General features: G+C 48.7%; 2 protein-coding genes across 2 annotated transcripts; both read right to left on the bottom strand.

Annotated features, from left to right (window-relative positions):
• Nucleotides 1-4: 4 nt before the first annotated feature.
• Nucleotides 5-2,764, bottom strand: F5891DRAFT_1125743 (uncharacterized protein; the record flags this gene model as incomplete). The annotated part of the gene is given in 13 exon segments (XM_041364002.1): nucleotides 5-63; nucleotides 115-445; nucleotides 495-588; nucleotides 608-611; nucleotides 657-805; nucleotides 866-1,112; nucleotides 1,173-1,329; nucleotides 1,382-1,573; nucleotides 1,626-1,876; nucleotides 1,899-1,940; nucleotides 1,999-2,388; nucleotides 2,437-2,563; nucleotides 2,618-2,764. The coding sequence occupies 13 exon segments, from the start codon at nucleotides 2,762-2,764 to the stop codon at nucleotides 5-7; spliced, it is 2,190 nt and encodes a 729-aa protein (XP_041231261.1).
• A 798-nt stretch (nucleotides 2,765-3,562) lies between these two features.
• On the bottom strand, nucleotides 3,563-13,237 carry F5891DRAFT_1125744 (armadillo-type protein; the record flags this gene model as incomplete). The annotated part of the gene is made up of 23 exons (XM_041364003.1): nucleotides 3,563-3,774; nucleotides 3,825-4,367; nucleotides 4,415-4,710; nucleotides 4,768-5,859; nucleotides 5,910-6,190; nucleotides 6,243-7,579; nucleotides 7,632-7,961; nucleotides 8,011-8,220; nucleotides 8,274-8,463; nucleotides 8,516-8,863; nucleotides 8,941-9,441; nucleotides 9,491-9,888; nucleotides 9,944-10,275; nucleotides 10,349-10,428; nucleotides 10,487-10,870; nucleotides 11,087-11,443; nucleotides 11,499-11,672; nucleotides 11,916-12,056; nucleotides 12,110-12,216; nucleotides 12,262-12,406; nucleotides 12,459-12,573; nucleotides 12,871-12,963; nucleotides 13,023-13,237. The coding sequence occupies 23 exons, from the start codon at nucleotides 13,235-13,237 to the stop codon at nucleotides 3,563-3,565; spliced, it is 7,881 nt and encodes a 2,626-aa protein (XP_041231262.1).
• Between the last annotated feature and the right edge of the window lie 69 nt (nucleotides 13,238-13,306).

The following is a 13,306-nucleotide window of genomic DNA, read 5'->3' on the forward strand; positions in this document are numbered from 1 at the left end:
AGGATTATCTACTTGCTTCTTTGTTCAAGCTCGTTGTCACATCTTCAAATGTCTCTTGCCGATCTGCGGACCCAATGCGCTCGACCGGAACGAGGTTAGATAAGCTATGCTTACGTCGCCGTGAGCCCTGTCGCATATGCAGAGACTGGGAGTCATCAAGACGGGTACCGCTTGAACTCGAAGAAGCGCTTGGCTGAGTAGTGGTCATTCGAAGTCGCTGGAGATCTGCGTATGATCCCTGCCGACTTCGCACCTTGTGTCTCGAAGCATCCTCATACGCGGATATATAGCTGACGGCATGGTCATAATCTCCATGGTCTTCGCCATCTGAGAGGTCAGGTGTCGCCGGTCTGCTGCTGTCCTGAGTTGGTGTGCTTCCTCCCCACGCACTGGATCCACATTTAGCGCTACGGCTCCATCCGAAAAGCCGCTCATCGATCCATGTCTGTGCAGCGGTCATGAGGGTGCGACCATAGAAACCTGTGAATGCTCACCATGGGATGAATCAGCAAATTCCCTTGAGCATCAACTTGCCCCACGCTACTCTTTCGCCGCCAAATCCCGGGATTACCCGTTGAAGGAGGTGCGCTCGCAGGGACCAGAATACGGAACTGATCAGGTGGTCAACACTAGGCATCAATCAGGTTGCTATGTACTTGCCTGATCGAAATCATCATAAATCTTTGGGCCAAACTCATTTATGACATCGGCAACTTCATTAGATAGTCGAACCCTCATGGCTTTCACTTTGTCGAAGGACCGCTGTTGACCGGGGATCAACGCCACTATCAAGGGCCGCAAAGATCTATACGGAAATCGAACTGGGTCAGTGCATAATTTAGGAGCGGGTCGTTTAAAACCTCACTTCAGTACGTCCATACCAGCCTCGCCAAACTTCAGGGCGGCGTAATTCATGAACGGCAAAGCCAAAATCACCAGAAAGGGAGTCCATATCCTCGTGGCTAGAGAAGCGTTGGCTTTCACGGCGACTATTGTCGCAACTACAGCATAGAAAGCATACATGACTGGAGCGATACCGAGCGAAATGAGAATCTTCCACGTTGCAAGTACATCGCGACCAGCCACTTTGACTACTGATGCAGCCAGTGCCTCTGAAGGGAAATTGGTGGTTTGAGTAATTAATCAGATACATAATAAGTGTAGATGCATACCTTTAGCTTTTTGACGTGAAATAATTGATGCCAAGATAAACATGGGCCCATTGAGTATGACTCCTGGCAAAGCTAATGACGTCCAGATTATCAGGAGCACGAGGCGATAGACAAGTAAGCCAAGCGTTTTCCAGCTCGCCTTCTGTGCTCGTGGGACCTTGTGGAAAACGTGAGTTGGTGCACGAATTGGGGGTCGCCAGTAGACGTACTTGGTGATCACGAATTCCCAGATCACGAATCAAACGATTGTACTTCAAAACGTCTGTTCTAAGTTTCTGTACCCGGGGCTCATCTTTGAAGTGTGTGTAGCCTTTCAAAAAGCGCCTATTCAGTTCGACCACTTGTCCTAATGTGAGATATTGCCCCGGTGTCTTGTATAATCGGCGGACGGCTTGAATAAGCTGCATGGGCTTCAGTTCTTGCTTACTCAAGTATATGACGCCAGGGACGCACCATAAGTGTGTCATAATCTGGAGCACGAATCGTCACTGTCTTCAGCCCATCATAGATAAGGTCCAAGAACTTCGCCACGGCTTCACGCTTTTTGTTACCGCCTTCTTTAAACATCTCAACTAGCTCAGCAGGTACATCGAGAGCAGTTCCGAATTCCACAACAGCACGAGAACGGAAGCGATGGGCATGGAAATATGATAGACCGACAGGTACAATCTTCACTTGCACAGTTGGATCATTGGCCATAGCACCTAACGCCATGATGGAGAACACCAGCTTTGAGAGGGAGTAGATCTGTTCTGTCGTGACTTCCACCTAAGGGGTCAACAATGTAACGAAACGCTGCAATGAAATTAATGAGTAGTGGGCTTGCCTTCGGGAAATATGCCAATGCACCCTCCTTCCTTTAATTTCTGATACACACCACGATACATTTCTTGCTGGTCGACGAACGGCAGAACCTTGAACGCTAAACCCTTATTCCCATTTTCTCCACCTGCGGCAATTGTCTCCCGAATGCGAGTTGTTCCTTTGCCACTGTCTCCTCCAAATTCTTTCTTGACGCGCAACTCCGTATCTGAAATGACTTCGACGACCTCGGCAACCGCTGAGTTGACTGACTTTGGAAGCATGATTTGCATTTTCGGGGTAAACTCAGTTTTGAACTGAGTACCTTCCCCGAGGACTAAACAAGGATCATCCGGAGAGAGGTATACTAATCCAGTTCCTGGTTTGGCCTCGTCTGAAGCTCGAGAAACGGGGACTGTATAAAAGTCAATAAGGAGTGGGAGATATGACGCAATGAACGTACTGCTGTCCATGAGGCGGGCAAAAAACCCCACTGCCTTCCGTTGCAGACTCTTAGCAGCAGTTAAAAACTGGACATGGCGGTGTGTCTCGCGGTAAACCTCTAAGGTGAGAAGGAGAGGATCAAGGAACTACATAGAAGAACAGTCAGCGGAGTTTGCCAAAGACGAATAATAACAATTCACTTGATTGGAATGAGGAGCACCGACAAAAATGAGGGGGCCCTTATGAGGAATGTTGAAGGCACCCCGAGGTCGTATCTCTCTGAAGAATATCTGCGTGACAATGCGCCAAAATAACAGCGCAGCTTCATATGTGATTGCTGAAGGCATTAAGAATAGGCTTTATGAAATTTAGTTAGTGACTAGTTGTGCAAAGTATGATGGTATAAAGAGAAAGGCGTAGTCTTGGCGTTCGTCGAGCTTCAGGGGATTAATATTAAGCTGAGTACTAGTGGGGCTCAATTTTTGGGGTGTCACAACATGTGCAAATAGAATCACCCACGTAGCTATGATCACTACTATTACTTCAGTTATTCGTCATGCATGATGATGACGTGCTCATGATATCGATATTGTGCACATTACATTGAAATCGGATCACACCGTTGTTCACGACGTCGGGCCTCTCACCAGCTCATCTCTGGGAAGATCTGCGGTAACAAGCGAGAGCACATGCACGACTATGCATCATTCACATCACAATCCGGAGAGGGGGATATACGGGCCACCAAATCGCCAGGATCGGATCTGATCCGCTCGCTATCCCAGAACTTCGAAATCAAGTCTTGACCTCCCCAATGGCGGAAATTGGCACGTATCATAGTCTGTGGTTTTAATGTCAACGATAAACGGAAGGGGAAGGGGTATGAACACGCAAAAGTAGATCCAGCAAAGGTATGTGTACAAGTCACAAGGTCCTACGACGCATATTTTTGCCTGTGTTAGCAGAATAACTCCGCGGGTGATGATACATTTTCCGAGGCATGACTCGAAATAAACATACTTGACATTCCACAAAAATCGTGCATCCTGATTAAGAAGGGTCTTTGAAGAGTCGTAAATGATCGAATTGCAGAAACAAAGAAAGTGTGAGATGTTGAAAGAATCCATCGATCAGTCTGGTTCAAGTCAGCTCTCCGATATCCGAGGTCTTGCAGCACTTTGCGAAGATCCATTGCTCGTTGTGCTTGCACGATTATAATGGAATATGCCGTGCAGTTGATGCAACCGATCCTCTGCTGGCGGATCATATGTATGGTGTACAGATTGAGGTGACATTTCCCCTCGGCTTGGAGCAGGGGAAGTGGGAACGGGTGATTCATGGCCATTCGATTCCAATTCTAATGGACACCATAAGCGTGAAACTCGAAACTAAAATGAGGAAACATACTTGACAGTGTACTTGCCACTGCTGCGGTTCGTTCCATATCCTCGGCCGCCCGACTCGCAAGTGCGCGGTTGATGTACTTGCGAAATGCAGGCCCAGTTGTCTCTAACAGCTTCTCAACGCGAGGACGCTTGTGTGGGTAATTCTTCAAGAACTGGTGCAGCTCAGTGATACCCTCCTTGTGCATCGCTCCTGTGGTCTCACTGGAGATGTGATTTATGATAGTGATCAATTGTGCTTCCGGATCTGGCTCTTCTACCGGTGGCGAGAAGCCGTTGTGCGAAGAGACACTCGGGCTTGTTCGATGACTGGGGGAAGACTGCTGTTGATTGGCAGAAGAGCCTGTAGGCGATATGGGCCGACTGGAAGCTGCTGAGTAAGGGCGTGAAATGGACTCTGATGGACTGTTATTCGACCGCGTTGGGATATCTGTTGCTGCCCGAGAGGAGGAGTTGAGAATGCGGTAAACGTAGGGGTATACTATAGTTGCTGATGGGTCGTCGAAGGATGCGGAAAGGAAGTCATAAACTTCGTCGCCATAATGCGCTAAGACCCGGTTAGTCCAGATCTTACTTCCTTGAGATTTCACATACCAACGACATGCTGAATGATAACTTTGATGGTTCTCAATGGCATATCCCCGCACGGGACTTTGTTCGTGGCTCTGGCTCTCCATTCATTTGGAGGTACTGACTGTAAAAAGTGCTCGACCGCAGGTAAAAGCTCGACCGGATCGAGTTTTTGTTCCTTCAGATCTTGAGGAATGTTTCGAGCTAGCTTCCAAACACATTTCAAGACAAGCTCAGCGACACGAGCCTCTTTGGAGTCTGAAAGTGTTCCATTGCTCGGGAACGGCTTTACGATTTGCAAAAGCAGGGAAAACAGGGAACTAATGTAGTGTGTCAGGAATCAGAAAAGCAACATTACGGGTGACAAAAATACGCACCGGAATATGGACATCCTGCGTCCTGTGGCAAACAGCCTCAAGATGATCATGTTGATAAATCGTGATAGATCCTTAACCTTGGTGACGTGGCTCTCATCAGTCTCCAATAATCTCAGTGTAAGCTCCTCTAATAGAGGGGTGAGAATATCAATGGTTAGCGACTCAGCCAGGAAGATGTGGTCACAGAACGTGTTGAGTGTCTGAATAAGGTGCTTCGCCAATCTGAAGTTTTCATCAGACACTAGATCTTCGGGACGTTCGAAGACATGTGCCATTTGAAGCGTGATAGTTTCTATAAGACCTTCGGTATGTTCCGCCAATTCGCGATACTCCGGAGATGCGTGCCCGTCTTCTGGCTTTGTGACCAGGATCCTTTGGATTTTCTTGAGAGCATCTACGCTGCGAGCCGGATCGCTGCTTAATATGCTGGAGATTGTAATTGTGATGTCGTCGGGAGTATCGAGCGCAGGAGCATCGTCATATGTGTGGGCGCTATCTACTAGAGTCTCCACAGACTCTGTAGAGGGCATAGATGGAGCTTTGTTGTGCGAGTGGCCATTAGCGTTGATGGCGTACGGCAGTTCTGAAGGCTCTTCTGAACGCGTGGCCACATTCGAGGATAATCCAAAGTTCGGACGAGGCTTAGGAGGTCCGAGACGCGATGGTAACATGCTCTTCGGGCGCAGGCCCAAAGGAGAGGATGGCGCGGCAAGATTTGAAGTGCCTGCCATAGCCGATGGAACGGCGATACCTGGGAGTTTCGGTCGCATTGGAGAAGAAGGTCTGGCAATTTGGGAAGGAGCTGGAGAGGCAGACCGCGGGGTCCTGGCAGGGGAACCGGGTCTAGCAAATCGGGAGATACCCGAGACAGCTGGACTTGCTGGTCGTGGTGAGGTCGGCGAATCCGAACGCATGCCAGTGCCTGTCAGACGAGATATTTGTGCAGGATGCGCGGGTGTCTGCGGCACCGGCTTGCCTGGGGTACTGGGCCCTGCGACGCGGCGTAGACGCTCTTCAAGTTGTGTCTTATCTTTGGCTGACAATGGTCCCACAAGCGACCAGACTTTCTCTCCAATCAAGGAGTATACCTCACTGCATCTCGTCTATCAATGTTCAAGACAATGACAACAAACAAACCTTACCTCAGAGCAGATAGAGCAGACTTCCGCACAGCGGAGTCTTTATCTGCGATCATAGAACCCAAGACAGGGAAGGCCTTGCTGGGCTGATTACATGCAGACATACCGTTGCGCTTCAGGAGACTGCTTATTTCATCCAGGGCACCCTGGCGGGTCTTTGCCACCTTAGATTTCAAGCCATGCTCCAGCAGTAGGTCAAACACTCGGCTGAATGCATACACCTTTGGCATCATTTGAATGATTTGCTGCACACGGGCGCGCACTGGTTCACGAGCGTCACCGAGCTGGCGGAAGTGTACATTAGAACCAAATATACTATAATCATCAATTCTGTACCTTGTTGATCAATGTCGGAAGGAAGCACAAAGCCTCTGAGTCATCTATTTGAGCGTCAACACTGCGTAGGAACGCAAGAACAGCTTCAGCCACTTCTAGGCCTTTGGCACTTAAGTTGGATTGAGGTTCATGAGCCTTGATAGAAACATATTTCAGAGCGAGATCGCTGCAGGCTAAAGCGACAGCTCTGAGATCGTCGGGAGGGACTCCGAATTTGTCGTCTCCAGACTCCGCGGCAGAGAAGAAATTGTGCATCGTAGTCAGTCCTGAAACATGATCGTTAACAGCGTTGTGGTCGTGACTGAATAACTGAGCGATGAGATCCTTTGACGCGTGTGGCTCCATTTGGTGTTGCAGGAGATCGGCCAGATCCTTCCTGGTAGTTCCACCTTCGTTAATCCACCGCTGAGCATCCTTGGCTAATCTCGTACGCTTAGCCTCCATGTTCATACTGGAGAATGGAAGAGCAGAAACCATAGCCGGAGGAGGTACCACGGAACCCTTGGTAGCAATAATTGACGCTCCCGCGCGCTTGAGGCCACCGACTCCTAACTTCCCCGGAAGGCGAGATGTGGCAGGTTCATCCAATGAATCCGCTTGAGAGTCCGGTCGAGAGTTTGTCCCTTGTGGCAATTTCCGTCGGACACCCGTGAGTTTACTGGCCACTGTGGAGGGAACCGGAGATGGTGGAGGGGAACTTGATGATAAACTTGCGGGTACTGAGGAGGCAGCTTTCGAAGTAGAGGCGTTTGATGGTGTTGTTGCCACAAGTGTAGTGATGGGTGGTGGAGCCGCATTATCTCGAGCCGCTTGAATAATTGGAACAGCAGTCTTCCTCGACGCTGGCTTTAACGAGTTGGTGTGTTGCATGACTTTGTCGAAGCCGACAAAGGTGATCAAGTGAGGCAGGAGGGCTTGCGCGCCCTTTCTAACATCAGCGCTCCGATCATCGAGGCAGGAGACCACGGTAGCAGCCCAACTACTCAGGTCCAACGACGAGGTAGGGGGATGATCTTTGAGATAGTCGGCTATCCACCCAAGTAGGGAGGCTCGTTGAGTTGGGTTAACTGCTTCTAGGGCTGTTCCCAAAAAATGCACCATATAATCTAGTCCTTCACTTGCGGTTGCCATTGCGGTCAAAGTCTGGATTGCAGCCGCGCGAATTGGTGCCTTCTGATCAGAAAGAACTGTGGCCACTGGTACTACGAAAAGCTTGTTTTGCTTTTCAAAGGGTTTGCCCATGCCAGTGGCGATACGAGCGACTATGTCGAGTGCAAGACTTTGGACAGCTTTATTGGTGTCCAGCACTCGGGCCTTAAGAATTTGTGCAATTTCGCCTGAAAAGGGCATCAGTATGAGTACTATCAACCTTGATCAGGAGATCCTTGCCTATAGTGGGTTTCAGGCGCTTGTTTGCTCCTTGGTCCAAAAGTGCTTGGAGCATCTCCAGAGCTTCCTTCCTAGCTTTCCAAGCGTCACTCTTAGTATCAGCAAGAATGGTGGTGCCCTTGAGCAGCCCGTCAATCTCCACTCTTGGAAAGAGGTCGTCCAAAGGGTCAAACCCTTTAGCAGCTCCTCCACCAGTCGCAGGTGCCAAGGCCGCAATGTCAACAGAAGTACGACTTGGCTCTGGCGCTGGCGCACCCTCGACCTTGTCAAATTCGCCTTGAATGGTCACTAAAAGTTGGGCATTCAGGTCCTCCAGGAAGTCCTTGATACCTAAGGGTCGTGTTAGAGGTTTCAATTCCAAAGATGACAACATTCTTACTAGATCCTGCGAATAACTTGACAGAGACGAGGGTCTGTGTAGCACTTGTCCTTACAGCCGCATTAGAATTCTTCAGAGCAGTCTTCAAAAAGTCAATGAGAGGACGAAGGGAAATGCCAGCAATGCCAAATTCAACAATAGAGGTATCGATCCATCCAAGTGCGTCTGCAAGGACTTTCGGGGCCTTCTGCTTGCCAAGTGAATCGTATGCTATAATCGAAGATCATCATAAGACAGGTCCGCAAAAAGGAGCATGAACATGCCTTGGTTGAGTACAAACTGTAGAGATGTTTTCTCTGCAAAAGCTGTCAGTGCATCACCAGCTGATTTTTTAAGCTTCATATCGCCCAACTTCTCAGAAAGATGACTTGTTGACAGTGCGACACACGACCTTCCGAATGATGGACAGCGCTCAGCAAGAATGGTCAGGACACCGTACAGTTTTGCTGATACCTAAAAAATGATCACATGATGTGAACCTATTTCTGAGGCCAGATCGACGAACCTGGAAATTCTTTTCGGACCATCCTTTCTTCGCTATAGCTCGGATAACGACCTCGGCATCAACATCTTCAACAACACCTTCTATCCAAGTCTGCATTTCTTCGCATGCAGCAAGCCTGGCTTTCCAATTGGCATCTCCCAAACCTTCCATGATAGCTGCTGGTATTAACTCGGCCGCAAGACCCTCAGCATCCTCAGGAGTATGTTTATATTTGAAACCGTCAAGAGTACCAGGCGCAGCGGGAGCGGCAGACTTCGAGGGTTTCGCAGCAGCGGTGGGAGCAAGCTTCTTGACAGCAGGAACAGCCTTGACCGGAGGACCTCCAGTTGAGGAACTTGCTTCCGGTGCCTCAGAAGTCGGCGGGGCTTTCTTCTGATGTAATGGTCAAATGTTAGTAATATCCTCAGGGTCAAGAAAATACGAACCATAAGCCTGGCAGGCGGTTTCCCAACCGGCTTCTTTGGAGGTTCTTCGTCTATCATTAGTGCATCGGTCGCCTCCGCTTTAGGGGGAGCAGTGACTTCTGCTTTCTTGGAAGGCAGGACTTTTTTCTTTGGAGGTTCTTTCGCAGCAGCGGGAGCCTTTGGAGCGCCAGCTTTACATTTTACCACAGCTTTCTCGTATGCTTCTTTCACCTTCGCCTTGCGAATATCGGCGAGCCCATCCATCAGAGCATTAAGCGGGCGCTCGCCAACCATCTTCATGAGGGTACCTAAGCAGGCAGCAGCTTCGTTGCGTGCGCCCTCAAAACCGTCCTCGAGCAAAACAGCGAGCGGATCAGTTAGCGTCTTTATCTGGCCAGTTTGCACCGGCGTCGTTGAAGTCGATAGCGAGCGAGCGAGAAACTTGAGAGTCCCTTCTTTTATTTGTGGGTTCTTATTTCCCAGAGCTGGTATCAGATCAGGTATCATATCTGGTAAGGTCGTCTGCAGAACTCATCAACCAAATATGGGGAATCTATTCAAAACCACATACCGTTGCGAAAACAGCATCTAGTGCAGCTCCGATTGCATCCGTAACATTTGCTTTCCGTTCTTTCAAGCGCTCTAGCATCAAAGGAATGATCGTCTCCCTGAGCCTGCCGAACGGAGACATCACGCCCTTTGCAAGGCCCTCTATAACGTGAGCGGCAGTCATGACACAATTAATGTTTGCATCTTTCGAGATGCATGCAGCAAGTGACTTCGCTAGTTCTGCCAGCTCAGGGGCATCCTGGATGCGAGGGGTGGCATTTACAAGTGTGAGCAGCTCGTCCAATACTTCCTTTCTTTCTTTCCATTTTGAAGACGTGAGGTTAGCTTGGAGGTTGGAGGGGAGCTTTGCAACAATGTTAACTGGTTCTACCAGAGTGCGAGGATCTGGAAAATCCAGTTCTGGAAAGTGAGATATGAACGTCGCATCATCTATAATTATTGACGATATTCTGACCTTCTGGTTGTCCGCCTGCTTCAACTTCACCATCATCAGCCGCATCACCTGCCATCTCTGCCTCGCGCTGGTGCTCTCGCGTGAGCCTTTCGGACTTCAAAGTTCCTTTACCCTTCCCTGCACTTTCCATCCCCTCAAATGCCTCCTGTAATTCTTTGACCTGCACTGGCTTAAGGTCCGATAACCAAGGGTCGATCGCTGGACCGATGTACTGATATAATGTATGAGCGAGTTGCGTGCCTTCTGCACGGACATTCTTGTCGGCATGCGCAAATATCTTTGGCAATGATTTTAACACGGGGGCCGGAGGAGTCACTTGAGTTCCGAAAGTCCTGCACAGAAATAGCAGTCAGATCGCTCGGAAACAGAGGTCCAGAGTGTAGGACGGAGATGCAGACAGCTTACCGAACGACTTCTTTCAAAGCAAACACACATCCAGTGACAGCCTTTGGTTGTTTTGCAGAAAGACCGGGTATTATATCCGCCTGAATGAATGAGATATCTGTTAAAACGGTATCAAGAGAAGGCGGACATTGCACGTACTACAACACCAGCGGCGGAATTCTCAACTTCCACGTATTGAAGAATAAGTTCTATTGCTTGGTTCTTTGTACCGGCCCTCGCAGACCCAAGACACTTGTCAACTAAGGCCGGCACGACAGCCTCCCTGGTCTTTGCGGTAGACTCTCCAGCAAACTTGACTAGTGCCACAAGACACTCTACGCCTTTCTCTTGTGCCACGGCATTGGAATCTGTGGCGATCTTCTTAAGAAGATCAGGACTGTTGATGTAGGGCTTAAATGCGGGGTCGGTGTCGGATGCGGTGGTTTGGAAAGTCTTGATCAATGATTCGTATCCGCTTACACGGGCTTTCCAGTTTTTGTGATTAAGCCTCTCTGATATTGGAAGGGAAGAAAAATCTTCCTCCTGAGGTGGAGGCCCGTCCATGTGAAAGTTGACGAGGGGAGAGTAATAATAATGTTGGTTAAACCACTGCCGAAACGCGCTCCATTGGGTCACAAAATGTGACAGGTGGCGTGACAATTCACATGTACGTGACAAAAACGCGCATATGATGATAATTGATGTATCAGTCTATCTAGAGGCCAATGATTTCCCGATCTCTGTAACTGTATCCCATACCCTTGTTGCCTCCGGATCAGCAGGATTTTCTTCGAAAGCTTGAGCCAACTTTGTAGACTGCATATACCGTTCAAAAGCTCCCTCCTCTTCAGCTGTCATACCAAGATTATGATAGACAACCACGAGTAGCTGCTGCACTTCTGAAGTAGCTTCTAGCATAGACATAGACATATAGTCAGCTTCTGCCATAAGTAAACATGGCAGTGCATTTCGAAGGCCTGCCTCTACGAGGATGTAAGTACCAGGCACGAACGCGCTTGAAAATGTCATACTTGATGAATCCGTGGATGCAATCATGCACCTTGCAAGGGTGTGGTTTGCAAAAGCTCGGTGCTCCATTTCCTGTCCGGACAATATCTGTTGTCAAGGATCTCTCAGTACTTCCCATGATTCACGGTGAGACAGGACCCACTTGTGGCATAATCCCTAGAATCAACTGTTGACAATGTTCTGACATCCCGAATTCCAAGCCAACATCGGCGAGGAGTGTCATGCCTAATCTATACAACGGAAATCTGCCCTGAAATTCTGCTTGCCAAAGAGCTTGCAGAAGCGGTTGAATCGCAGCCACTGCTTGTCCGCGTCGCTAGTAATCAATCAGCAAGAGCCTAAGAATGTGAAAAACCAACTCACTCGAGCATTCATCACTTCATGTAACTCCATGTTTAGGGCAGGAAGTGACGTCGAGCTTTCATCAAAGAAATATTCCCTCGAGACGAAGGTTGATGACGAAGGCCTTCGGGGTAAGAGGAAGTCATCAAAGAAACGTCGTTGTCCACTGCCATTGATCACTGTCAAATGGGCAAATAAAGTATGAGAGGAGCATAACGTACCGACGACTTGTCCTCAGGGCTAGTATATGCCAGACGGCGTCCGCCCACTGGTGGTATGCGTCTAATGAAAGGCCACGCCACGTCTCCGGATGCAGTAGCAGTGCCAAAGCCTCCGAGTATAATCCATTTCTGGCGCGCTTCAAGAGAACTGATCAGCACCTTATCCAATAGTTCTCAATCGGAGACATACCCTATAGGAGCGATTGATGAGCGTATTCAGACGGTTTGGGTCGTCTCTTTCAGCCCTCGTTATTGACAACACGAACGATTCCTCGACATCGGCAAGGTCGTAACATCCTGTAAAGTCAGTTTTGCGGTCATACTAGCTCTAGATAACCTCACCTAACGTTTGCCATAGTACAGCTTGCATTGCATTGTGACTGCATATATCTGCATCACGAGGCATTGCTTGCTTGGTGTCTACCCAGTGATTGTGTAGGGCAATAGCCTCGGTCAATTTCTCAAAGCACAAGGTCAGCGGCTGTCCCTATGCGAGGCATCAGAGATAGAATCATGCAATGTCATGAGCTATCACTCACGTATTGCGGATCAAGTAGTTTTGTCACGTCAAACAACACCTCCAACGGATGCAGGTCAGGCTGAATCTCGTTTAAGACTGGAGTTTCGTTCAGGGATGGCAAGCGATGAAGCATGCTATATCGGAAATCAAACATTCCACAGTTAAAAGAGGAGATAAATTACCTGATACAATGCTGGAGTGTTATACGATCTCCGCTTGTTCTAGCGACTGCAATTGCTTCACGAAGTAACTGTATGTGGACACTGAGAGCTGTGAAGGAGAAGAAATGATATCAAGGATACCTTGCTGGCGGCAGGATATTCCTTTCGAGTATAGTGCATGCGTACTAGATTCAGTAACGCATGTTGTCGAACACCCCTGCAAGATGCTCGGTGAGGTAGGGCGCAGAAAGCTGGGCAAACACAACGCACGAATCATTGTGTTCATGAAAATGCTGTTCAAAATATCTACGCAAGTTCTCGGGACCTATGATATCATCTCCCGTTGCGAGACCTTTTTCCCACCTATTGTCCAATGATTAATGGATAATTCTAGTCTGCTAGAAAGAAAAGCGACTGCTTACGCTTCAAATGGTTCAGGTCGCGCCCAAGATTTCAAGTCACTTGACGTCTTGAATAGCCAGATATCAGAAGTCAGCATGTCCTTCTCTATTGGCCCATAACCTGCGTGGCTGGATCCATTGACCCACGCCTGGTAGTCTTTTTGAAGTTGTATGACGCCATAAAATGATAGCTTGATGAAACTGACGAAGCATCTGCGCACAAAGAAACCGAACATGGATGATCGACGCTATGGCCAACCTTCTAAGCTATAGTGCTACAGAAGTGAGCAACTGCGTACCAGAAC

The sequence above is a fragment of the Suillus fuscotomentosus genome (genome assembly GCF_016647785.1).
Source record: "Suillus fuscotomentosus strain FC203 chromosome Unknown F5891scaffold_6, whole genome shotgun sequence".
Taxonomy (NCBI): Eukaryota; Fungi; Basidiomycota; class Agaricomycetes; order Boletales; family Suillaceae; genus Suillus; species Suillus fuscotomentosus.